This window comes from Gambusia affinis, linkage group LG04 (genome assembly GCF_019740435.1).
Source record: "Gambusia affinis linkage group LG04, SWU_Gaff_1.0, whole genome shotgun sequence".
In the NCBI taxonomy this organism is placed as follows: Eukaryota; Metazoa; Chordata; class Actinopteri; order Cyprinodontiformes; family Poeciliidae; genus Gambusia; species Gambusia affinis.
This window is the reverse complement of record NC_057871.1, coordinates 1,175,419-1,202,344: the sequence shown is the minus strand read 5'-3', so window position 1 is coordinate 1,202,344 and position 26,926 is coordinate 1,175,419. Positions and strand designations below refer to the sequence as shown.

The 26,926-nt window shown below is 42.0% G+C and overlaps 1 protein-coding gene across 6 annotated transcripts in view; it reads right to left on the bottom strand.

Annotated features, from left to right (window-relative positions):
• The window catches only part of LOC122829502 (VPS10 domain-containing receptor SorCS1), a 140,389-nt gene that overhangs the window by 22,227 nt on the left and 91,236 nt on the right, over positions 1–26,926 (bottom strand). For all 6 annotated transcript variants that reach the window (XR_006370380.1, XR_006370378.1, XR_006370379.1 and 3 more), the window contains exons 4-15: positions 25,026–25,184; positions 19,501–19,574; positions 15,900–15,964; positions 14,797–14,915; positions 14,584–14,673; positions 12,921–13,100; positions 11,181–11,327; positions 10,323–10,425; positions 8,190–8,266; positions 5,206–5,297; positions 4,727–4,834; positions 1,248–1,365 (exon numbers count right to left, since the gene is read on the bottom strand). Coding sequence is in view for 3 of the 6 variants with exons in the window: in XM_044114096.1 (XP_043970031.1) it covers positions 1,248–1,365; positions 4,727–4,834; positions 5,206–5,297; positions 8,190–8,266; positions 10,323–10,425; positions 11,181–11,327; positions 12,921–13,100; positions 14,584–14,673; positions 14,797–14,915; positions 15,900–15,964; positions 19,501–19,574; positions 25,026–25,184 (1,332 nt within the window). In the remaining 3 variants the exon portion in view is untranslated. The remainder of the gene's footprint in view (positions 1–1,247; positions 1,366–4,726; positions 4,835–5,205; positions 5,298–8,189; positions 8,267–10,322; positions 10,426–11,180; positions 11,328–12,920; positions 13,101–14,583; positions 14,674–14,796; positions 14,916–15,899; positions 15,965–19,500; positions 19,575–25,025; positions 25,185–26,926) is intronic.

Here is a 26,926-nt window from a genome sequence, read left to right as displayed (position 1 = left end):
CTAGTTCTTCCTCTGTTTGTTTTCTCTCGGCTCTCAGCCAGTCTGGCTCCATAATTGGCCCAGAATCTTGTCATCTTCCATGCTTCCTGGTTTGATCATTACCTCGCCCTGAACATATGGGTGTCTGAGCCGTTTACAGAAGCGGGCTGTGAATAAAGGCTTGCTCTGAGTGTGTGGCTCGGTGGCCAGGTTGAAGAAACAGAGCGGGACGGGTCAGGGTCCACATCTTTAGAAAGGTGATAAAAAACCAACCTTAATCCTCTTTAAGAGTCCTGGATGTTCAGCAGGATGGAGATACTTTAATAAGCTTAAAGTTATGACAGTTTTAACTATGCACCTGTATTTATTTATTAGAACCAACCAGATTGATGTATTTATGCTAATCCATCCCATTTCCTGGCAGTGAATGTTTTGGCCAATAGTTGCTTTAGTTCAAGCCTGATCTTTTTGTTTGGTTCAGGTTGTGCTGATGGAAAAATGATGGTTTTTCATTAGCAAAACCATCACAGAAAATCTAAAATGAATCGTGGAACCAAAACCAGAGTCAGTAGAAACTTTTCATCCACCAGGAAATTCCCCAGTTGAAGTCCGAAGCCTCCAGTCTGCTGCAAGCTCCTCTGGGAAAATCTATGCAAGAAATGCTAATTTCTAGTTTTGACTCTGGTTTTTGAGTGAATTATGAAAAATACAGATTTTTTTTTCTGTATTTTTTCTGTTATTACAGTAACATAAGCAGGAAAGTTGGATTGGATCAATTCTTCCTGTTCTTCCAAAACTCCCTGAGTTTCAAGTTTGATTGATTTGAAAACAAAGTGCTGTTAAACAAAAGCATCCCCATAGCATGATGGTGCCACCACCATGCTACTTACTGACTGGAGCAGATCTTAGGAAGGCAGCAGCTCTGGGCCCAGAGAGGTGGGTTCCCCAGGATTTATTTTATTTCTTTCTTTTTAATAAATGCATGTCAGTGGCTATCAGCCCATTTCACCCTCCAATAAAGAAATGTATTTTTTTCTGTTTTAAATCTAAATTTAAGAAAAACATAATGAGTAACTGTAAAGTAAAGAGCAGAGTTTGAATAGTTATTCACTCTGATCACACTGGGATAATTAGAAACAGAAAGTGCTTCCAGAACCCGTTAGTTACTCCTGCCGTTTACCGTCGCTTCATTGAATTTCTTCACTTTGACATTCAGAGCACTGGGCAGAAATCACATCTCTCTTATTTGGGTCTGGCAGCCATGATACCTGGTTGTGTAGGTGCCACGTCTGGTAGTCCGCCTCCGTGCATCTCCTGTTGAAGATGGACCTGAAATCTATTTTCACCAGCTGCCACTCAGAGCGATGACTGAAGTGCCCGAAGATCCTGGAAACAAGTTATGTAAAGAAAAAAATCAAGTGAGGGATGGAGATTGATGGAACGAGCTGTTAAAGATGAGACAGCAGAACTCTGCACCACAAAACAGATTCAGACCAGCCAAGACCCGATTTAGTGATCAAAATCTGCAGAAAAAGGTTGACTACACATTTAATATATCAAAGACGTATTGATCCGTGGTCCAAACAGAAATATCAATTTTCTCTTATTTAACATCCTGATAAATTTGAGACAGATTTTGAGTAAACTCCATCGTATTTAGAAGAAGTTATAAAAACGATGTTAGTCAGAATGTGGATGTTTTTAACCATAACTCGTTGGTGAATGCAGTGGGATTCCAACCCATTTTCCTTTTCTACTCACTATAATCACACAAAGCATTCTGACACTGCAAAATCTGGTTTTAAAGTCAAAATTAATAACTAGTACAAAATTATTTTCAAAATTGTGGCTTCCAATGTTTGATAACTGTAAAATGGTTTGAGCTTTTATTCCACCCATCATGCCTTCTCATTTACAAAGACAACCAGCTACTGGGGTGCATGTATTTAAATGACTTCAATTAGAGTTTAGACTATTTTGTAATTGTTTTTTTGTGGTAAAAGCTCCTATGATTTTACACTGAAAGATATTTTCCAACTTCCTTTGTGATGAGTTGGGAAGAGAACAGGGACGTTTTCTTGCAGTTTGAAGAGGCTGCTAGAATAAAGTTTTGGAAAACATAGCATAAGTTTGTAAGATTTGTAGCCTAATATTTGTACGAGACAAAAGAAAAAAAATCTAGGAGAAAAGAGGAGTGATAAAGAGTTGTTCTTTTTCCAGACAAGCTCGGTTAAAAGAGCTTTTCGATTTCCTTTGGTTTCTGCACAGCAGGACTGAAGAAAACATTCTGCTTCAAATACAAATGAGATCCTCATGCAGAAAGAAAACCCTGCAGATAGACGACCTCTTCCGGACCAGACACGCTTCCCTGCTTTCACATTTGTTTGTTGTCACTTTGCTCAAATCAGAAAATACAAACCAAACAAAAATAAGACAAAATGACGACTAATCTATCTTTATTATGAACGTTAACAAGAATAAATTCTCTGGTTCTTCTCTGACCAGATTCCAAATACAATTCAAGGTTATTAAACTGGCTAGGAGAATATTCCATCTCCAGCTGAATCAAGTGACTGTGTGTGTGTGTGTGTGTGTGTGTGTGTGTGTGTGTGTGTGTGTGTGTGTGAGACCATATAGCAACATATTAATCACAATCTGTCAATTAGCGCTGGAGGCATCCGACCATGACAGGCACTTACTGCAGAAATTAGTACAAATTGATAAGAAAGCGGTGCATGATGGTCTTATGAAAACTGATGGCCAGGAGGATTAATGTTTCAGGACTTGTTCTCAGTCTCTGCATTGTCTTTACAAAACTTCAAACTCCTGCCAAACAGAAACAGACGTGGTGTGTTTGTCCTCAGACCGCTGTCATCCTGCCTTTCTGCTCTCCTTCCTCCTGCTGCGTCCATCACTCTCCTGCCGAGCGCCGCCGCCGCCGCCGTCACTCTGTCATTAATGGCAGGTGTCATGAAACATTGATGTGCCCATGGAGACCCTTTAGTAACGGGCCCCACGGGCCCCACTCTCCGCTGCAATAACAGGGCGGTGCCGCGTCATATGAATGCTCCGCGGCTCGTGGCCATTCTAATAATAAATGTGGAGGGAATCTTCATATCTCTGCTCTCTGAGGGCAACCGATTCGTTCTCACCGCTCTGCCCGATTTCTAATGCTGTTAAAAGTTTTCAAAACTAAACTTTCTTTGCTGTTTTCGTGTCTTTTTGATGTTTTTGATCATTTTCCTTCATGCTCTTCAAATGGACAGTCGCGCTGTCGCCGGCTGCCAAAGCATTGATCTCCTGTGATCACAATCTGGAGACAACCAGTTTTGATGTTGGCCAGACCTTGAGAGAAAGTCTTTTTTTAATTCATGAAGAAGAAAACAAGCAGAGACGAATGCTGAATGGCTCAGAAGGCGAAGCGAAGCTGAGCTTACAGGAATACATCTGCAGACTGAGCAGGCAGAGTGAATGTCTGACCTACAGCGGTCAGAGAAACCTGGTTTGGAGAATCAACCAACCCGGAGGAATCTGGCCAGACTGAGCCGGTTTCCTTTCTTTTGTTTCTCAGCTGAAATCATGTTTCTGTTCCTACTCAGCAGAAACTTGCAGGTTCCAGACCAGATACGTCCAGCAGGACTGATTCTTCTGTTTCAGTTCTCTAGACTGATTGACCTGCTTCTTTGCTTTTGTAGTCGTTAATGAATTTAATTGTCTGTTTCAGTCTAGTCTGTAATCATCAAGACGTCTGTCCTTCCTGGTTGGGGCTTTCATTCTTCCAACACCAACTCTACAGAAAACAGATAACTGATAATACTAATGCTTCAAACCAAAGGAAGGTCTAATGAAAAGGGAAACAAAATGACTTTTTATTCAACAACTGCATGACTCTGTCATGTCAGCATGGACCGACATCTGATGATCGGCTCCATCAGCTTCTCTGCTATGAATGCACCATTTCTATTTGGTGACAAAGCAGATGAATGCTCTGGAGGAAATAGGGTTTTATTTTTCTTCCAGCTCTGAGCTCTAAAAGTGCCACACTGACGGCGGCAGCATGTTGGAGCAGCTCCGTTATTTTACTTCTGATTTAAGATTTTTCTAGACTTTCATTCATATAGTTTCTGGTTTCATGTTTAGACATTTATTCCCTCTGGTCTGAATGCAGCAAGGATTTTTGCCCTCACATTTTTACTTTCACACGGTAACCATGGTAACAAGGTATTGTTTTTACAACTAGGAGCAGCTGATTAGCATCTCTCTCCTTGGCTACAGGTCAGTACCAACGAGCAGAGAGAGAAGGACGAAGTTCAAGCCATTTCTTCACATCCCAGACTCAAACTTCTCCCTGCCAGACTTTCAGACAGAGATTTACTGAGGAGCAGCAAAAGCAAATGAGGTGGATTAGCAGTTCTGGCCAACAAGTGATGGTATCATTTAGGGCAAGTTGCTGTGGAAAAGTCCTGGGCAACAGTCTTCAGTCAGAGACTCCTTCAGATTTGTTAAAGACATCCATAGTGGATGGTGACAGCATCACCATCCATAATGAAGCCGCAGAAATTTGGATGATACGAGTTACAACATTTAATTTCACATCAGGATGAATGAAGTATTTGATGTTTTTGCTTGATAAATCCTCCCTGGTTCACCAGGAAGCGATTGCATCAACTCAGAGTTCAAACACATGAGCAATTTGTCTGATTTCTCTCTTCATGCATTTTTTCAGAGATGGACATGTGCTACTCACGTCATGATGAGCGTCTCCTCGCCCGGCTCGCCCAGCACCCCGTCCACAAACAGAGGCGTGTTGGAGAAGCTGTACTTGTTCCACTGCCGTCCTTCATCGAAGCTCAACCTGAAAACACAAACAGCTGCGGCTCCAGGGGTCCATGCTAATCCCCCCCACTGTGTGCACAAGCTAATGACCCTTAGAGGTGTCTCACAACTTTATTTCATATTCTGTGCAGGACTGAGGGACTCTGCTCAGTGAGCAGCCATCAGTGAGAGCTACACTCATTATGACTTCAAACACGGAGAGGGGAAGTGGAATGACAGCTGTAAGAGGAGTCATTTTCCACGGCTGCTGGTTCCTCTAACAGGAATCAGCTCATCCCCAGTTCAAGACAAACTCATTTGCTTTTCTGTTTGACTAACTTAAGATTTCCAGCTCCCTCTGAGGGAATTAGTCATGCTGTGACAAACGGCGGCTTCGTGGTAATGACTCACCACAGGTGTCGGATGGGAAGTGGAGTGTGTCTTATTGCCACCAAGGCTCCACCTTGGTCGAGGTAAAGCACGGCGTACTCCTCATCAAAGATCTGCAGGAGAAAGAAGAAAACTTTTCTGCATCTGCACACCGAACAGCCGTCACTGGTCCAGGGAGGAAGCTGCAAAGTCACATGACCTCAGAGACTGTATTATGATTCTGTGAAGTTAATATCTAATGGAAGTTACTTCACATACTTCACACTGGCCCTCAGATTTCTAAATGATCTTTTCTCAAAGTGTTTCATTAAAAAAGTCTCAGAGTTAAAAGTTGACAATAAGGCGACAGGCAGGAGGATTTTCACATTAAACTGCAGGAAAGAAATAAAAATCAGGTTTAAACAGATAAAGTGTAAAAAATGCACTGATTCTTCTTTCCTCTGTTTGTCTGATGCTTTGATCTGGTTTCTGAGTTATTGATGAACTTCTGGCTCTTCTAAGAAAACCAGATCTTCAGGGTCTGTTCGCTTCGTTCAGATGAGCCACTTTAAAAATGTAGATTTTTCTAAGAACCAACCATTTTACCCCCACTGTAGTTTCATATCAGTTACAGAAACTTGTTTTAGTGAGTGAAATTCACAAACCAGTAGAATCTTAAAATTCAAATAGGACCATGGCATGTTCTTGCAGAAAAAATGGCTATGCAGTCATATTCAACAAACATAAATCAGGTGGTAAACGTGATTTGTTCAGGAAAGAATCGGATCGTCACGTCAATATTTTCTTCAGTTCAAGGAGAGAAACGCTACTTGATTAGTTAAATTGACTCAACATACGGGAAGGTATTTTATACAACAAGGCAATTCAAAGTACTTCAAACTGTGATGTTCAAAAACTGACCAGTTTTAAACTTCACCAGAACATCCTGGGTCTTCAGGTTGTTCTCTGCTGTGGATTTTATTCATTCTGATTGTTTGTAATAGACCAGGAACAACCAGGATTTGAGGAGGAATAAAAGTGAAAGGTGGTTTCCATAAGTAGCTAAAGTCTTGCTATGCATTTGTATTCAGCCTCCTTTTCTGTGATGCTGGAGCTTCATCTGTCTGAGCAGACAGCGTTCCTCCAACGTTCCACACAACCTCCAGCTGTTTCTCACATCTGTCAGCTTTTCTATAAAGGCTAGACGCTGTGAGCGCCGGCGTTCTAACTTTGGATGATGTTTGTCTTCTGAGCTTTATGACTTTTTAAGCTTGGATTATTTCCTCCAGGTATCAGCTTGTTCCCAATTTATTCTGACCCAAAAGCCGCCACAGTCTGGGTCTGCCTTCATGTCCCAGAGGCTTCTGTACAGTTTGATCCTGACTGTCTCCACTAAGATCATCTTCAAGACAAACTTAGTGGAGATTTGTTTTCTGTCTACAGACGAATCTGTATTAACTTCGACTGCAGTCTTCTGGCATGTAATATAATAACTGCTTAGATTTTTAGTTATTTTAGTTATTTGAATTTCTGAGTTCGTTTGTTTGAGAGCTGCATGGCAGCTTGTTTCATTCAGAAGGAAAAAACTTCCTGCCTTCTTGAAAAATGAATGAAAGATGTTTCTAAGACATCAATTGCTTGCAGTCGAGGTTAAAATTGATGCAATCTTGTATTTCTCAGATGTATAAACTTTGTCATGGAGGCTGAACAGACAATTGATGGTGAATTAATATGTTTAAAATATTTGCTAGTGAGGTGCTTCAAGGACAAAAATAAATATATAAGCTGTGAAATAAAAGACCACATCTATAAAAGTGAGGAGTGTCCAGTAGATACATGTATCTATTTAAACAGCTTTTTGGAGGTTTTTCTGTCTTCACTGTTTAATATTTAGATAACTGTAGGACTTTCTACAGAGCAGCAAAACCCACTCTGAGAGCGGCTGCTAGTAGCCGTTAGCACTGAAGCATTCACTGATCAGAAAAGATTCAGTGTTTTATCTGATAATCAGCTGATCGGTGCACCGAGTCTCTAAACAGCAAACAAGTCCAACATCCGTTAGCGATCACATTTAGGGTTAAACGATGGATAACTAAATGTTCAGCTCACAGGGAACATGGAGACAAAGTCAACGACTGTTTTTATCTCCTCACCTCCCAACCAGTCTGGATGGGAGGAACTGAGAATCGATGACATTTTCATAAATTTGAGGGCCAGATATTTATTATTTATTTGCCATTATATGTATGAAGGATCAGGGTGCTGCTGGATTGAATCAAACCCAACTGAGACCTGGATGCTAATTTGGAACGCTGAAGCACAGATCATTTTGTGACAAACAAAATACAAGAAATTAAATATTGTAATTATCAAAAATACATGTGAGGATAAAACCCAGTTACCAGTTTCTGTGGATATCCTTGAAAAGGTTTAACAAGCTGTTATCTTCTGTTCAGTTTATTAGCTCTGTTGGGTGGATCCATGAAAGAGGAGCAACAATCTGGTTTGACGTTTTCTTTTGGAAAGATTTATCTGCTTTGCCATTTCAGGCGTTGTTGTGGTTTTCTACAGAACGGAGGCAGCATTAAAAGTCCTGCCAACACAAACAGGACCTGCATCAACGAAGCCTCCGGTCAGAGAAACTAAAGTCTACCTCAGTTCTGTTCCGAGAGGCGACCTCTGTTCACACTTTGGATATAAAACGTCCTGACAACACGCAGTGGAATATTTTCTACCAATAATAAAGTCTTCAATGTCTGCTAACTGAACATGAGCGGAGAGAAAGACAGGCAGAGTGTAAGGATGGCAAAACAGAAGAGAACCAAGTGTCAGTCAGCCGCTGCCATGGGGAAACGTCTGGAAGATTTGTAGATTTCAAAAACACTCTCACTTCCTTCACAAAGAAGAATCAAAGACTGCATTCCCAACAGAAGTGATGTCATATTGTTTTACACTTCCCACAATTCACAGCTGAACTAGAATTACTTCACAGGATACATTTCAGCAGCAGGACAAAGAGCACTCACCTGTCTCCACGTGTTTCCTGCATCAGAGGTGATGAACGCACTCACATTGCTGGTGGTCAGTTCTGAACCGATGGAGCCTGCAGAGCAAATTCACACAAGACAAACCGCATTTGATGATGGGAGCAGCATGATGTGTACCCAGGAAGAAAAGCCTGTTTCAGATCAACTTTTCTGCAGTGAGCTGCAGCCAGCGGTGGTCCGCTCTGCAGCTGCTGACTGCACCTGTAATTACGGCACTCCTACAGAACTACGCTGCACTGTGACATTTGTGCAAGCTCCCAAATTAACCAATAAATCCTGATTACTGTATTCATCTTTCAGCACTTCGGACCACATTAAGACAAGCTTTTCTAATCCAGTGCAAAAGGCTGTAATTGGTTTAATTCAGCCTGTAATTGGTGCCAGGTGGCAGGTCTTCCAGGCCTGATTGATCCACAGGAATCAACTCTCCATGAGCAACAATCTCCTTCTTACACAACGGCCTCAAAGTCGCAATTATGATCCAGTTTCTGTCTTTAGATTGAGAAAGGTGATGTATGAAAAAGTGACCATCAAAGGTTGAATTTCCGATTGGGTGCATTCTTTTAGTTCTCATTTTGTGGCACAATGAGGGTGATAACACTCCCAGCAGCAGTTGAGTTTCAGTTTACAGAGAACAGATCGCCGTTTTATGGCTCCGACTTCCTCTCCTTCATGCGGTCCGGACCATCTGTAGACTCTATCAATGGAAATGCGATCACCATGGCTGAAATCGTTCTAAAATTAGATCCCCAGATGGAGAGGAAGAAGTTATTTTTCCGTTATTTTCCTCCTTCATGACCGCAGCTGGAATAATGACGGATCAAACCAAACGGGTCGATTGTTGCACTGAGAGCTGTTTAATTCTCTGCTTCACGCTCAGGGTGCGAGCCCGGCCTTCTGCAGACACCTGAGGTGTGTGCTGATGAGTTATTGACAGTGTCGGTCCATATGGGAGTAAATATCACTGCGGTGTGAATCCACCTGGAAGGCAGCTGATGTCATTTTCCTCCATTTTTCTTTGTTCTTGATGGTTTGTAGCTTTGCATTACTGATGGCTGTTTGGTGGAAACCAGAGGAGGGCAGGCAGACATGCAGAGGCACTGCAAGTATTCATTCCTCTTCAATCTTCTCACATTTTATCACATAAACAGAAGCCTGAATGCATTTTATCCAGATTTGATCAGATATAACAAAACCAAGTAGAATTCAAATGAGAACTCCACCGGTCTCATCTTTTCTTTTATCATCTCTTATTAAACATATCCTCACTGTGAAGCATGGCAGTGGCAGTATCATGCTATGGGGCGACTTTTCATTTGGAGGTTTTATCCTGGAAGGTGCAGAAGATCATTTAATGATTTATGTGTTTTGTTCTGGAAGAATCTGAAGTTTTTACTCATCAAACAGAAATATTTCCTGTTTAGTTTATTACTGACCACAGTTATCTTCAGCTTGATGGTTTTAGCCTGCACTGTAAAATGTTTACAGACTTCCAGTGTGCAGGAAGCTGTATTTGTGTTCTAAAATGGCCCAGTCAAAGTCCTGAACCAAATTATATTGAAAATTTGAGCCAAGACTACAAAACTGACGATCAGATCTTAACTGAAATATCTTGCAGAGAAAAATAAAAACGACAATCTTTCATCAACATTAGTAAATACCAACTAAAAAAACATGAAAAGATGATTTTCTTTCTGCTTCACAACCAAAACGCGTCACATTAAAACCTAATGAAGCTCATTAATCTGTGAGGTTGTAAAGAAATGTGAAGATCAAAGAGTGAATACTTTATGTCTGTAACACCCTGAAGAGAAGATCTGTCTGCAGAAAGTTTGTATCTACATGTAGATCAATGTTTCTGACTTTAAGCAGGAGATTCTACAGTTCAGCAACATTCAGCAAAAAAGAAACAAAAAATAATAAAGTATCTTATTTGATGCTGCAAAATGGATTCATAAGAATCTTTGACTGCATAACGAGTTAAATAATAAAACCCCAGTAATTAAGTGAACACTGTTAGGAGGTCGTTACATAATTAGCGGATTCGTCTGAAGGGAGGCAGACAGTCGACAGACCGTCAGCGGCGGCAGCAGCCGCCTTCCTCACACCCACCTGAGGCCACGATGATCCCCGGCGCCGACTCCCGGCTGGCGATGTTTCCAGATGTGTAGGGGTTGGCAGACACGTGAAGATGGAGATGTAATGAGCAGTACGGCTGCAGAGGGAGAAATCAAAATCTCAATTAGCGAAACCTTCGGGCCGAGCCGCCGGGATCACTAAGAGACGCGAACGCACGCCTCGCTGGTTGCATCGACTCGGATCCCCAACCCTCCCAAGTCATAAACTCCATCACAAACACGGCATCCCCATTGGCCGGCCTCACCATTAATTTTGACTGGGTTAACCTTTACCGACACAATTCTCATTACGAGGCGGCGAAATGCCAGTGGAGGAGGCCATGTTGTGACGGGATGTTTGGAGGTTTATTAAAACTCTGACATTTGCTGACAAATGACTGGATAATATGAGAAGAAGGCAAAAAATGCCACAGAGTATCTAATTGGTTTGGATTTTCTTTTTCTTGGGGGGGGAAGTGATTATTTCCGGTCTCAGGTTGGGATGAGTTGGGAACGTTCCAGATGAACCGGATTGTTTAGTTGGATTGTTGAACTTCAGCATCTGACTGGTCCAACTTTCAGGAGCTCTCAGGAAGACGGACAGATGAAGGAGAGGCGCGCGCTTCTCCGTCTGACACCTCTTCTTCTTCCAGTAGCTTAAATGGGAGGTCGGCTTATTGGACTGAATCAGAACGGCTGACCTTTCAGCTCAGCCGCCTCGGAGCACTCAGCTCTGACGGCGGCTGCTCTCTGAGCGCGGCCTCTCGCTGCTGCTGGGATCAGGCGGCTCCTGTCTCTCAGATGGACGCGCACACATGGATGAAAAAATAGAAGACGCAGCAGGAGCGCTCACCAGCACGCAGTTGATGCTGTTGCCTCTCAGGTCTCTGCTCGGAGCCTGCAGTAACCTCCAGTCTCTGCCGCGGTTATAAGTGATGTACGTCTTTACTTGGTTCTCAGTCTTTTTGTTGGCGAGGAACATGCCCTTTATTCCTGCCACCTGGGAAAGGTACACAGAGAGAAACTCAGGCACATCTCTGATGTCCACAGAATATTATTCATTTCAGTCGAAACCAGATGTTTACATACACTGTAAAAAATCACACAACCGTTTTATTCCACAAATCAGAATAAATGTTCAATTCTGTTGATTTCTAAACAATTGTTTCTCAAGAAACATTATTTCAAGGAATTTTGAAAAAAACAAACATTTCAATTTAATCACATATATTCCAGTTGATTCTAGCTATCAAACAGTAAATTATTCAAATGAGTCTAAAAGTTTTACGTAAGGAAAAGCAGCAGGTTGACTTGCAGCATTTATTCCTCCTGGAGGAATCACTAACATTACAGAAAACCCTCACACTGAGCAAGCATGCAGCGAGAGTGGGGAGAAAAATCTCCCCTTAAACAAGAAGAAACCTCCAGCAGAACCAGAACCAGAACCAGAACCAGAACCAGAACCTGGCTCGGTACCAGCAGCCATCTGACTGGAGGTTTGAGAAGAAGCAGATAAAGAAAAAGGAAAGAGAAGAACTTGTATGCAGTTATTTATGATGTTCATGATGACGGCAGCAGAACGTCTCCATGACGACAACATTATCACAGCACACACTCAAACCTAAACTACAGAAATATTTATCGCACAAACTAAATATTTACATCCAAATTAAATATTTATATGAACTAAATATTTAACTTGTCAATAAATATTTAGCTTTGAACTATGAAATTTATAAATGACATGGTGAAAATATAACTTTGAAAAATTAACCGTTTTTTCTCAACGACAGGCCAAAAAACCAAAATATGACTATAAAATGTTTACAGTGCAGCACCCATGAATGTAACTATCTGCTTTCAGCTGCACGGTGACGTCACCATGCAGCTGATTAAAACAGCTCAGTGCAAAGCGAGTCGGACGCCGGGTTGATTGCAGCACACACAGACCTGCTCTGTATTCCTACCAGAACCAAACACAGCGACAAACGCTGAGTAGAAAATGATGGAGCGTCTGGAGACTTGTGAGTAATCAATGTGTGCCTTAAATGAATCTGACTCCCCGCTGGAGGCCCGCGGGGCGCCGCAGCCGGCCCCACCGAGTCGCTGCGCCTACATCAACCCGTGAAACTCCACTTTGGTAATTGGCAGATACTTCATTCTCCCTCGGAGTGGAGATTTAGCATAAGTTTCGTCCAGGGTGGCGACCTCAATCAGGACGGTGGATTTGATTCTATCTCTGTGGCTGCAGGAAGACATGCGCTGCATCGTCACGGACTTAATTATCAGATCCACAGATAGAAGTTTCAAATAATGGCAGGTGGTCAAATGATTTAAAGAATCATAAAGATTAGGTAGGTTTCATTAAATATTACCTGCTTTTTTTAATCAAATGAAGAGATAATTTTAGCTTCAGGAAAACTAATATTCCAGGAAGAATTCCCTTTCCTGTTGATGTGGACGATTCCGAGGAAAGTTGCTGGTTTACTTCATCCCCTCTGCCTTCAAGCTGATATATTGATCAAAGTTCTGATAAAACTTCTGACTTCAGCGCGGACTCCAGCGGAGAACGGTCCTGTCAAAGTCTGTTTACCTCATAGAGGTCCACCATGACGTTGCCCTCCAGACCCATGCTGCTGACCACGTTCTCCAGGGCCAGAGTGTAGAAGACGCCCGAAGTGTCCGACACGTACAGGTTGTAGGTTTCATTCTGGTTCCACTCCTGAACAGCAGCCACCACGCGGTTTTCATCTGTACTGATCACATGCAGCTCCTAGGAGACGGAGCAGGACAATCAGGCTGATAGGCTGGACGGAGATCATAACGATGACAACGATGATAACGATGATAACGATGAAAACGATCATAACGATGATAACGATGATAACGATCATAACAATCATAACGATGATAACGATGATAACGATCATAACAATCATAACAATCATAACAATCATAACGATGAAAACGATCATAACGATGATAACGATCATAACGATCATAACGATAATAACGATCATAACAATCATAACGATGATAACGATCATAACAATCATAACGATCATTTGTTATGGATTACATTAGGATGGACAGAAAAGTTGTCCACCTTCTCTACAGGGTCCTGCTGTCATCTAAATAATGTGATGCAAAGTCAGAACCAACCAATCAGAGTCAGGAGGAGGGTCTTAGCGCTGTCAATCAACCTTATGTACATGCTGCTCACACCCTCCCTCTACATCTCTGCTTTGTTACAGTTGGTTCACCACAACAGAGGGGGCTATGAATGCTCAGACTGGTTAGCAGAGCCACTGGTGACGGTGGATAAACAGTGAACAGTAAGTTGTTTCTTTGCCTTTAGCATATTTAGCAGTGCATGCATGAGGTTGATTGGTAGCATTAAGACACTCCTCTTGGCTCTGATTGGTTGATTTTTCCCGTAAGCGTAAATTTCTGCAGAGATCGACCTTTTCTTAGATCATCTGTCTCAACATGTTGACAGTTTTAACAAATAAGGAAAAAAAGATGTTTTTTAAAAGTTACGTACTTCAACTGTAACTCAGTGATCCTGAAGAGAGTTTTAACATTCGTAGTATGAGTGCACCTCAGCTTGCTTTTAATTTGGTCCTTCAATCAAAGTCATGATTTCTTCTGTTCCAATTATAAACCTAAAGACGTTCATCTGATCCTTATTGTTCCTGAGCTCCTGCTGGGTTAATCACAGTCTTCTGAACGTTTCTGTCGTCTGTGTTTTAACTAAGAGGATGCAGCAATCATTACCACTTGCTAAGAGTTATTGAACAGAAACTATTCGGCTGAGTTCGTGCTGTTTGCTTGGGAGCTTCATCTACCTCTGACTGTTCCAATAATACCTTGCAGCCAGCCTGCAGCTAGCCGGGCGCACTGGGCCTGATTGAATAAAACATGTTTAATTGTCAGTAGGGACGTGATAAGCGAGGTCAGGCACACGCGAAGCAGAGCCGAATAACAATCCTGGAAACGCTCTGAGATACTTTTGGCCTCGATTTGCCCAGAAACACCAAAGAGACCATCGCAGGGAGCCAGCCATGACTTGGATCCCAAAACCAGCCTGGAGCTCATTTTGATCCAACGTTTAGATGTACAAACTTCAGCACTGCTGTGCAGAATTTTTGTTCTAACACTTTCTAGGGTTGTTTAATTGCTTTTTAATGGTCAGAGTCTCAGGAGCGCCTGTTGGTGTGTGTTATGTAAGCTGTAACAAAGAGCTGTGCTGTTACCTTGGGCAAGGTGTACTTTGGCAGCTTCATCGGGGTAAAGACGTCTCGTTTTGCAGAAACATAGTAGACCGGCCTCCCTGCAGTGGACACCTTCATGCACAAACATGACAAACAACATCAGATTACACCAAACAACAGAACATAACTGAATATGCCCTGGATGAATCTCCCACAGCCACAGCGCCGTCCCGGAGCAAACAGACGATTACTTACCTGGACAAACACATACTCATCCTGCACCACCAGGGAATTGGGGTCAATGTATCCGGGGAATGGTTTGCCCTTGTTGGCGTCTGTGCAGTTCTGCAGCTTGCAGGTGACGTACAGCGCCTCTGCTCCCACACACACAGAGACACACAGAGACATGCACACACACGTCAGGCCGTGGCTTCTGATATGGTTTTAGCCGATGAAGAAAGGCAGCCTTCACCCACAGCTAAGTGCTCTCTTTTGGCCCTGTGTCAGTGAAGTGGCCCCGCTAAGAGATGACAGATGAACCGAGAGGCCGATTGCTTTCCTTGCCTTCAATCACGGCTCTGCGGCCCCACCGCCTGCCCCCCAACGCCAGCCTCTGCCAAAAACCTGTCGGCTCCCTCCATACAGGCGTGATCAATGGTGATGGTCTCTGGCTGTGTGACTGTAACACTGTGTAGGGGCTGCGTTTGATTGGCTTACCTCTGTCACATCAGGCTCAAACAAAAGCCAAAGAAAAAGAAAATAGATGGCAGTGTGGAAACGAAGAGGAACAGATAAATGAACCATGTGACCATGTCCAGACAGGGAAATGTGGTCTGGACATGTCCATCCATGGACAACGTTCTGATGAAAGTCACTGAGGATTCACCAGGAACGAATCTGTCCTCAGGGTCTCATGCATAAAACATCCAGGGCTGAGAGATCTGTAGGCTTAGAGGCTAACTGGATGAGCAAAGCAGAAATACTACATCACATCCTGCACATTTTCACTCAGTAGTAACAGAGTTCAGTAACGTTTTATGTATTCCAAGGATTTCTGTGCAGAACAAAGTTATTGTCCTTTTTAAAACGCTTTCATATCGACGTGATTCGGGGGAGTGAAATGAATCTACATGTGCACCACTGACCTGAACCGCTGATCTTTAAAAGCTTTACAAATCCATGCATTACTTTTCCCTCCATTGTTCCTGTGGGTCCCTGGACTCGGCCGTCCCTTTACATTATCCTACAGCAGGACTGTCCAAGAACCCCCGACTGCTCACTACTTGAGCACAATGCTTCCAGCAGAACACAAAGACAGCAGGAAAATAGAGCTCTGAACTCAGAATTCAATTACTCACGTCCTTCAGAGATGCTGGTTTCCAGGTGAATTAAGCCCGGCTCTTTGTCCAAACCCATCTTGGACCTGAAAGGCAGACAAATATGTTTCAGGAACATCACCGTTGCTCTTTTCCCATCGGGTGGACACCCCCCCCCCCTCCCCCCCGCCTTTCCGAAGCTGCTGCCTGACCTGAGAGATTACATGCTGCAAAGTCAGACAAGCTTATAACAACAGAGGTTCAGCCAACTGCAACCACAGCAGTGGTAAATATCAGCAGAGCTGCATGTAGGAATTACTGTCTCCAACATGAAGATCTGTGTTCAGCACAGAGAGCCTCAGGTTGAATGAGTGATCTAAATGTTCAAAAGACCTTGAAGGTCCTTTTCCTCCCCGAACGAGAGAGACAGAAAGATGTTTCCTCCCATCATTAGAGCAGGAATGATGCAGCTGGGATGCCTGCAGATGGAATAGCATATAATCATTAGGACATTAAAAATGTATTAAAAAGACTGGAGGATCAGAGGAAGGAGGCGAAGGCAGCGAGGATGAGGAGTTGATGAAGAAGGTGGAAGGAGACGCGACAACGTTCAGACGGACCGAACAGATTTCTGGAAGTCTGTGTGTGACAGGATGAGAAACACCAGAACTCAGATCATTGTTCTTTTATTAACTACATGAGATCAAACAAAACTTTGAACATGATGTCCTACTTCTCAAATCCATGTTTACATTTGACTAAATAATCCAAAGAATCATCTGAGGCAGGCAGAGGATTATGGGAGAGCAAACCGTGAAGGAAGTTTGCGCTGTCAGGTTTCTGCAAGAGGGCAAACAGTTTAATGCTTTAAACCCTCCAAGAATTATATTAAAGATAACTTCAGTATAAAGAGGTTTTCAAAATATTACTTTATTTATTAAGGGGAAAGTTTGTGAAAGTCAAAAGTATCTGGCCCCTAAATGTAAAAAATGCTTCTTCCATTCTTGGCAACAAGCGTTTACAATAACATTAACAGGACTGAATAACAGCAACTCAGTTTCATTCCAGGTTTGGACTAGGCCACTCCAGAAGATTCTTTTAGTTATCCTGATGTTTTTTATCACTGCCTTGCTTCATAACCCAAGTCTGTTTCACCTGAAGGTCAGGAAATGACAACCTGGAGCTTCTCCTGGACGATGTTCTGGTTGGGAGCAGAAGTAGTCCAGGTTCTGACGCAGACATCAAACCTCCACCTTGTCTTTCTGAGATGCTGCTAGTTTATGCCACATGTAACGAGTCACACATAAAACTGGAATGAAGACATTCCAGTTTTATCTGTACATCATCAACATGTTTTTGATAAATATAAGATGTGACTTTATGTTCTTTTTAGTCAGCATCGGTTCTGGCCTTGAAACTTTCACATGGATGGAAAAGTTTCTGGCACAACTTCACCTCCTTCCAACAACACTCTAAATACCGATTAAACAACATCAGCTAATATTTATACGAGAAAACAACGTTATGCTCTGATCTTTCTGTCCGCCGCAAAATCGTCCACAAATCCGTCCCTGACTGCGCCGCTGTGTCAGAGGACTGACGGACAGACCCGCCCAGCAGGACACGTCTGCACAGCTGGTACCAACTTCACAACTTTTCAGACAAATAAATCAGTACGGGCCTCTAATTAATCAAAGCTCATTCATGATTTAACAAGTGGAGGTATTACTCACAGAGGGTAAACCAGGTTGGTTTATTTCTTAATAAAGGGCATCATCATCTCAAAGCTGCATTTTCTAATTACTTTGATATTAAAAGTTATTATCTGAAACATTCAGTCTGGCTAAAAAAGCAAACACAGAAGAAATCAGCAGGAGAGCAAAGAATTTATCCAGGAAAGTTCAAATGAGGGCCGACAGCAGCGTCTGTGTCTGCGCTGAGGTCAGACCCAAAGGAGCAAAGGAGCCGGTGTCATGAGATGGAGCTCCTGTCCCAGGAAACACACGCAGCTCCAAATTGTTCCTGCAGAGATTATCAGTGTCATATGCAAATGGCTGCAGACGCTGAGCTCCCAAACTGATTATAGCAGCATCCGATGGAGGTTAGCGGCGAGTCGCTCAGCGCCTCTCCGGTTCTCCGAATCACAAATGAGCTTACACATGTTCCGTGGCTCCATGTGCAGCAGACATAAGCTCCCTGAGCAGCTTCATTAGCAGGGCTAGAACAAGTCCAACCGCACAGCGTGCAACCCAAAATAGAAGCCTGACAGCATCGGCAGCATCAGCAGCATCAGCAGCATCGGCAGCATCAGCAGCATCAGCAGCATCAGCCCTGAGCCGCTTCACTCCTGGCAGCGCGGCTTGTTACCGCGGCACCAACGACATGCAGAAAACAACTAACTTTGACATAACTTGTGAAGAGGGAGCACAACAAAGTAATGCAGCAGGAACACAAAATGTTTTCATAGATTTTATGGTCAGTGTCCTGAGGGAAGCATCTATTCCATAAATCTTTGTATGTCACTCCTGAATGTTTCAAGTCAAATTAATGTATAATCCAGATTTCTGGAAGATGAGCATCCCAGGACATCCAGCATAAAACTACAAGATTTTCTGAAGCGCATCAAAACATCGGCAAAAAAATGTTTTTGTCCAGGAATAATTTACTTCTTCTGCAGATACACTGAACTGGTTTACCTTTACACCCAGTTAGGACTATTATGCTGCTTGTGGAAGCTGTCAGTACCTCTGAGGAAGTATTATGCTTCTTCAACATTATGCAGATCATAATGCAACAATTCTGCATAAAAAAATCATTTTTTATTGGCTGAAGGCAACATTATTATTTTCTTAGAAACTTTTCTTTACCTGTAAGCTGCAATTATCACAATTAACACTAGAAATACATCAAGCTCTGTGCAATGAGTTTACATGAGTTTCAGTTGTTTAATTGAATTAGTGGAATAAATGAAATTTTGATCATATTCTAATTCACTGAACTGAACCTGTGCAAAGCACAACCACCCAACACACTGATGAGGAGTCTAACACATGAATAAAATTAATCTGCACAATCTCATATTCAATTCTAATTCTAATTTGACATTTTTACCACCTGCGTAAAAATAACTGACGTGTTTCATAAGAAACATCCTCGGCTCTCTGCGCTCTCTTCCAAACAGTTGATCAAATTTATTTGGCACAAAACAATCCAGCTTCAATTAATATGCAGCAATTAGAGCCATCCGATTAATCAGTTCTATAATGAAATCTGAATTTCAGAAGGTGCAATTTGTCATTATTTATTTGAACTAATGTTTAAAGTTATGGCTGTGAAGATAATGCGACACACATGTACTCTGCAGCAGCTGACAAATAACATAAGAGAGATGCTAATTAAAAGATGTGCAGGTGTTTTAGGTAATTTTACACAAATAGCTTATTAGCATCTGGCTAATAAGCTATTTGAAGTTCAATATCTTCTGAGGTTCTGTTGGTTGAGTCCAAGATTCAGATGCTGAAAGTTTCCTCCTCAAATCTGCTCCTGGAGTTATTAATGCAGTCTGAGGTTTATTTGGTGATGAAACTTTAAAGTATCCAGTTAGAAGAGTCACTGGCTGTGGAGCTTTATCAGCATTACTTACCAATAGAAACGATTAGGAGCCACTTTCTCGTGCACCAGCTGCCATCTTCTTCCAAACTCAACAGAACTGTAAAGCTGTTAAAAAAATAAAATAAATGTTACTTTACAACAATCATGTTGCACATAAAATTAGACCCAAAGTGTGTTTTCACACCAGCATCCAGAGCAGCTCAGACTTTAGCATCATGAACCAAAGTAAGACTAACTTCAATAAATGTGAAGATTATTGAAGAGAATTTATTTCAGAAACTTTATCACTACTTCAGACACATTATATAGCATAATTACACACAGATGGATGTTTGAAAGTTTTGATTTCTGTTAATTAATTTCTGCTAATTTTCTGCTTGGTTCATGAAAAAACATGACATTTAAAATTAGAATATTACATCATACCAATAAAAAATACAGCCTTCATAAAAAAGTATGTTTAATGCCCAATTAAAGGTTGTCCATTTCAAAAGATACCTTCAATGAGTTAAAGGAGCCTCATGGGAATATTCATCTCCTAATTTATGGACTGTGACTGCACTAAGACATTTTATGGACTCAGATTTCTGTAGGACGATGTCACAGCTCTTCAGAGGAGAGTTATTGAGGAAAAGAGCAAATGGCACCGGTAGTCTAAGTTTAATCAAAGAAACTGAACATAAAACAAGAACCGCCGGTTTGTTCCTCTGATCATTCTGCTGAGACTTCAGCAAAAACAGATTTGAAAAGCCGTCTTCAAATATAAAGACATATCATTTTGTTCTTCTTTAAATGCCTAAAATAACTTTGAGTTGTACAAAAGTGTTAAAATAAAGTTTGATTTTAAACCGGTTTGGTTTTGAAGGCTTGTCGACAGGAAAATTTCTCCTTAAAGTTTCTGGTGTCTAAATTTAGTCGTTAGTGAACTTTTTGTATTTCTCTGGATGAAACATGAGAAAAACACAAATAGAATTCTAATTATTTTTATGATAAAGTATCAATTACTAAATTATAACATGTAAATTACAGTTTAAATATAAAGGCGTAAGGTATATCGTAAACAGACATGTTACAATTATGTATTAAAAAATAGAAAAACCTTTTTAGAGCATTTTGTACTTTATTTTGGTAGGACATTAAATGATTCTGCACTTCTGTTATCTTTATCTATTCATTTATTGATTTACTTTTACAGGATGAAGTTTTTCTCACTTTTCATTTTTCTAACCTGTAACCTTTAGAGACTGAAATAAGAGTATTTTTATCCTCCAACATGTACTCTGTTATAAAACAAAGACAAATCTGTTTACTGTGCAGCTTACAGATACAATCTAATGAAGCTCAAAACTTGTTTCAATGTTAAACTTTGACTTTTCCATTTTGAGCGTGAGCAGTGATGCACAGCGTGTAAACACGTATTTATCAGTGGATGTCCAAAATGTCTGTTTGCATTCATTTGTTTTCTAATTACACCTCCTTACTGCGCCCAGAATAACAACAACAACATCATCCATATGGATCATCTCTGCTGAAAAATCTGATATTTTCCTCTGAAGGGATTTTCTCTCTGCAGCTTTGGACAAAATTATCATTTTACATCAGATTGTTTCTGACCTGTTCTACCAGAGAGAGGAATGAAGTGTCACTTCTAGGGAAGCTGTTCACAGAGAGCTTCATACAAAAATATTACAGGAAAGTTAAGCAGAAGGAAAAAGTCTAGTTGAAGAACAGGGATCTTTAAATTCAGACAGTGTTCTGCAACTTCTAGATGTATTTCTGCTTCAAATCCCCCGAGTTAAATCTGAAGTCATTAGCATATATTGATCAGCACCACCTTCTCAAAAGGTTACTGTCCTGTGTTTGGGTTAAACCAGTTCAGGAGTCCAAATATTCCAGAATCAGAACCAGAATGCTTTTATTTCAGTAGAACTCGTCCAAACACAGGCAGGCTGCAGCCATCAGAACCGTCCTCAACTTTACACTCAGTTGTAAGAAATCATTTTCCTGTTCAACCTGTTTCAGCTCATTTTAGATTATTACAGATTTCTGTCAACATCTCAACATTTGGGTGCCGATTTATTTAAACGTCTGAAGTGAAAACCACATTTAAATTCCTGAGTAATGATGTCATCCATCCATGTTATCAAACATCTTTTCTTCTGTTTTTAGTTTTTATTCTCACTACAGGCTATTTTTATGACTTTATACAGCCTTCATTTTTGTTATTGTTAAAATTGTTAATTCTACACATAATTATAAAGTGTCCCAATTTTATTGTATGAATGTTTTCAATGACATCCCAGTTACAAGTTCATCAATACAAATATGTTTTGAAATATCACGCTATAATGTGTTCTAATACATATAAAAACAAATATCACTGATTGCTATTAATATGCATGCATGAAACTGGCTGAGCAGATGCAAGAAAAAGGAAGAGAGCAGAGAACTGGGGCAGGAGGAAATCACTTTGACTAATCACCCTCCTAAAACGAGTTAGTGTGTATCCCAGTAAGAGAGCAGAGAGGCAGAGAACAGGAGCTGGAGGAGGTGAAGCAGCTCCTGGTGGGGTGGAGGGGCCGCCGCCGCCGCCGCTACAGCCTCTGAAAGGTCTCTCAATCAACAAATGTGGCAGCTCTGCCAAAAAGAGGGCAGGCGAAGTGAAAGAGAAGCAGTTTTAGGGTGGAGAGGATCCATGCAACACAGGCAGAGCTTGAGATGGTGGGAGTGCTGGATGATGAGGGAATGAATTATCCATTTCTTCCCTTTTCCCACGGAAACATTCACAGTTATATACAACAGTAATTACACAACATAATGATGGTGAACACCGCGACTCAAACATCAGTTCTGCTAACACTAACATGCTGTTGACCCTCTGCAAATATGTCTGCTAATCATGTTGATGCGCCGTGATGGACGTCGGCAGTGAGGGACGAGTGGACTGAGCAGAGAGACGCTGATGGTTTCCTCCAGTTGTTTTTGTCAGTATCTCCAGTTTCTACTGGTTCAAGTTGAGCTGATGTGTCTGTTGAAGAAGCTCATCTAGCTGGAGTTCAGTTTTCATAAATAGGGTATAACTATATTTCTTTCCACAGGATTTATATCGTTATGTCATAAACTGTGTTTTCTCTTCTCTCCAGAGAAAACGTGAAGGCACACAAAAGTCTAAGAGGTGTTTTCATACTAATGATTAGATGCATACATTTTCTATATTGCAATATTTGATTGCATCACTGATATGAATGAGTTTTTTTCTTCTTCCTTTGTAAAAAGTGTTTGCTGTAAATTCAGAGGCTGCTAATTAACAGATTTTTCCTTCCTCATCCAAAGATTTACGATAAAACGACAGTTTGGTTTGCATCCTGTGTGTTTGCAGCCAACACTGCAACACACCACGGCCATTTACAGTGAAATCAGTTAAAGAAATAAAAGTGATTCACAGGAGGGTTTGCAGGTTTTGATGCTTTCTGAGGATCATGATGTCATGTGCAGAGGGTCAAAACCATCGTGGTATTCAGCAGAAGCCAATGCTAATTTGCTAAATCGATAAATTCAATCATGATGCTCCCCATGTGTCAGTGACACAGCATGTCATGTCGCTCTCCCATCTGCCTGGTTTCCCTTCAGGAAGTGATTCTTTGGAACAAACTTGAACTCTTGTTTATTTATTTATTTCACTTCCAAAAACGTCTCAGTGATACGGCAGCGCCTGCTGAAGACTCCAATACTGATAACAGCAAACTACAACAAATATTGATCAAGTTTTTATATTTCTGGAACAATAATTCAATAATATTAAATAAATATATATTTGTTATTTGAAACTATAACAATCCTACACAGTCAGATGACTTTTTGTGGATTAGAGAAACTTTCAAACTTGTTGCTGTTGCTTGTAAAAAAACAGTTTCCTTATCGGCCAACCTTCCATTTTAACGTCTGACTGGATCTGCACTGGAATCATCTGTTCCTCTACCTGCGTTGATCTGGCAGCGTTTTGCAGAAAAAGCTGCTTCTGGTTCCCATTCAGTTCAAGTTTATTTCTAAAGATGAATAAACCCAATCAGAGGCAGATTTAAAGTCAATTCCATCCAATTCAACTTGATCCCTTTAATAAAACAATGCAGTCAAGTTCAATTTATTATTCAAATTGGCTAAAATGTTTTCTATCAAAGGAAACCCAGCAGACTGACAGAACCACACATGAAGGCTTTCTGCCTCTGTCTCTGTTTCTCTCTCAGCAGCTCTGCTATTTTGTACAAAAAGGAAGTAGATGTGGAATATCAGGGCATTACATTTCAATTGTTTTAAACTCCAGACAGCAAACAGAAAGTCTGGAATGGCCCTTTAACTGCAGCTCAGCCACATATTTTAACAGCCACCTCCTGACTAGAGATTTGCTGCTGGACACATATTTACTTTCATATTTCACCTTCAAGCTGATTAATAACCTCAGGATCTGTGGAAGATCTTCTTCTATCATGCTTCTTTACAGCAGGATTTACAGGCTGGAGCTGCTGCAGCTCCGTTTTCTGGATCTTTGCTTCACCTTTAACATTTAACTTCAAGTCACCGACTCTCACCTTAAGATGCATCTTTAAATCTGTCTTCTCCCACAAAACGCTGCTCTTACAGCGATTTCATGGGTTTGATCCTTCATACAAGCTGTCTAAATGTAATGTTTCAGAATATTTTTGTTTGGTATTTCTTTAACAAAATGTAACTCAGAATGTTCACATAATAAATGAGGGATAAAGAAAATAATATGATTGAGGAACAGGATTAGAGCCAACAAAAAATGTTTTCTTTCAGAATTTTGCTTAAAGTCAGAATTCTGAGAAACAGTTAAAACTTTTTTTCAATGTTCCGAATCCTCTGGAACGATTCTGCAAAGAATCATGGGACATTTTATTTTATTTTCACAGACAGATCCAAACGTCCTGCAGATATAATTGTAGAGAAAAATTATTGTCCAAGAGGAGATGAATACAAATATATGCTGCACTTTTAAGAATTTTACATTTAAAAACCAGGTTTAATTTAAAGGCCACTTTGTGTTGATTCATTACATGAAACCCAATGAAACACACAAGTTTGTGGTTGTGACATAAGAAAATATAAAAGGTTAACAGCATTGTTTCTCAGACAATAATTCCTAAAATAAAACTTCTTGTCTGGAGCTTTTTGGTTACAAACTTTGTGTTTGGTTTTTCTGTTCGGCTGCAGATTAAATTTCACAGAAGAGAAACATTCAGATTAATGAATAATATCCCTTCAGTTCAAGGATGTTTCTGATACGGTTACTTCTGTTTCAGTGACATAATTATTAAATTCAGTTTAGCTTTAGGGAGGAAGTTGCTGCAGCGTTTCATCCTCCTGCAGCGACTGTAAGACTTTCTCTTTCCACCTGTTCTCCGGCTGAAATGTCACCGGCCTCCTGTGGAGCAGCAGTCCTCCAGCTAAGAGTCACTTGGATCCTGATGTGGTTTTACTGTGGTGAATGTCGAGGCTCTGCCTCTTTAACAGAAACTGCAGCCATGTCCTCTCCCTCACCTTTTGGTCGTGGCTGTATGCCAGGATCCAGTCCTCCTGTTCGGGGTGAAACAGGAGGCTCAGGATGTAGAAGTTGAGTCGGTACTTCTGGTATGTGGCTCCTTCATCGGAGCTGATCAGGAGGCTGCTCTCTATCTCCGGATCCGTCAGCAGCATAATCTGTAAAAGAAGCACAAGATGATGAGAAGACAAAGCATTTGGTTATGTAAGAGCATGATGTCAGAAAACACATTTGGAGGCGTTAAATTTGTTCCTGGGACGACACAACCTGAGCGCAGACAGAAACATCCTACTTAGAACTGACCATTAATAATTCAACAAGAGACCGTTTATGGCCGGTCCACTCCAAGTGTAACTCGCCCTGCAGTTTTTAAAGGAACCGTTATTCTACTTTATCAATTTATCAAGTTAAAAGAATAGGAGTGTACTGTTATATCTAAAAAAACCGACTCCATCAAAGATTATGACCTGAAATTTTACTTTCTTCTCCAAATGCGGCTCAAAATCTAGAAAAGAAAACAAAACTAACAAAAAGCTGCAGACTGGATGAGTTTTCCACAAAACACGTCAGAGTTAGAAAGTTTTCAGCGCCCAGTGGGGCTCATGTTCTGTTCAGGGTGAGCGAGTCACACTGAAAGATTAAAATCCATAAGCAACATATGCAGTTCTGGAAAACACTCCAGCTGTAATCCTCGTTAACGGCCACACACACCGACTCTCAGTCCAATACTGTAATGTTGAGCTGCCAGCTCATAATAGACAAACTGCAAGGTCAGCACATTGTATTGCTGCACTCATTCAATGATGTAATTTCCATTGGGGATTGGTGTGTGTGTGTGAGTGTGTGTGTGTGTGTGTGTGTGGGTGTGTGTGAGTGTGTGTGTGTGTGTGTGTGTGTGTGTATGTGTGTGTGTGTGTGTGTGTGTGGGTGTGTGTGAGAGTGAGTGAGGTGGGGGGGTTCAGTTCTGCTTCTGTCCCACATCAATATGAAGAAAAGACGATGTGAAAATGCTGATCCACTCAGCTTTATTGTCTTCATCGCTCAAAGCAAAACGCGTGTGGAGCAGCAGGAAGTGCTGCGGGGAACCGACTGAAAGTTTTAAAGTGACTTTGGTTCTGGCTCTGGGGAAGCCATTTTACCCACCGGTAAAACGCCAGAGTCCAAAGAAACCCATATTTAACTTTGAGCACCACGTCTGTATTTACCAGGGAATCGTCTACATCTGGGATGGGCACTCCTGGTCCTGGAGGTCCGGCCTCCTGGAGGTCCGGCCTCCTGGAGGTCCGGCCTCCTGGAGGTCCGGCCTCCTGGAGGTCCGGCCTCCTGGAGGTCCGGCCCCCTGGAGGTCCGGCCCCCTGGCGGTCCGACCTCCTGGCGGTCCGGCCTCCTGGAGGTCCGGCCCCCTGGAGGTCCGGCCCCCTGGAGGTCCGACCTCCTGGAGGTCCGGTCTCCTGGGGGTCCGGCCCCCTGGAGGTCCGGCCTCCTGGAGGTCCGCCTCCTGGGGGTCCGCCTCCTGGAGGTCCGCCCCTGAGGTCCGCTCCTGAGGTCCGCCTCCTGGGGTCCGCCCTGAGGTCCGGCCTCCTGGAGGTCCGGCCCCCTGGAGGTCCGGCCTCCTGGGGGTCCGGCCCCCTGGAGGTCCGGCCTCCTGGGGGTCCGGCCTCCTGGAGGTCCGGCCCCCTGGAGGTCCGGCCTCCTGGAGGTCCGGCCCCCTGGAGGTCCGGCCTCCTGGGGGTCCGGCCCCCTGGAGGTCCGGTCTCCTGGAGGTCTGGTCTCCTGCAACCTTTTGTTGTGTCTCTACTTCAACACACCTGAGTCCAATCATGAGGTCATCAGCAGGACTCTGGAGAACCCGACTGCACTGAGGAGGAGAACCAGCTGTTGGACCAGAGAGACTCTAAAA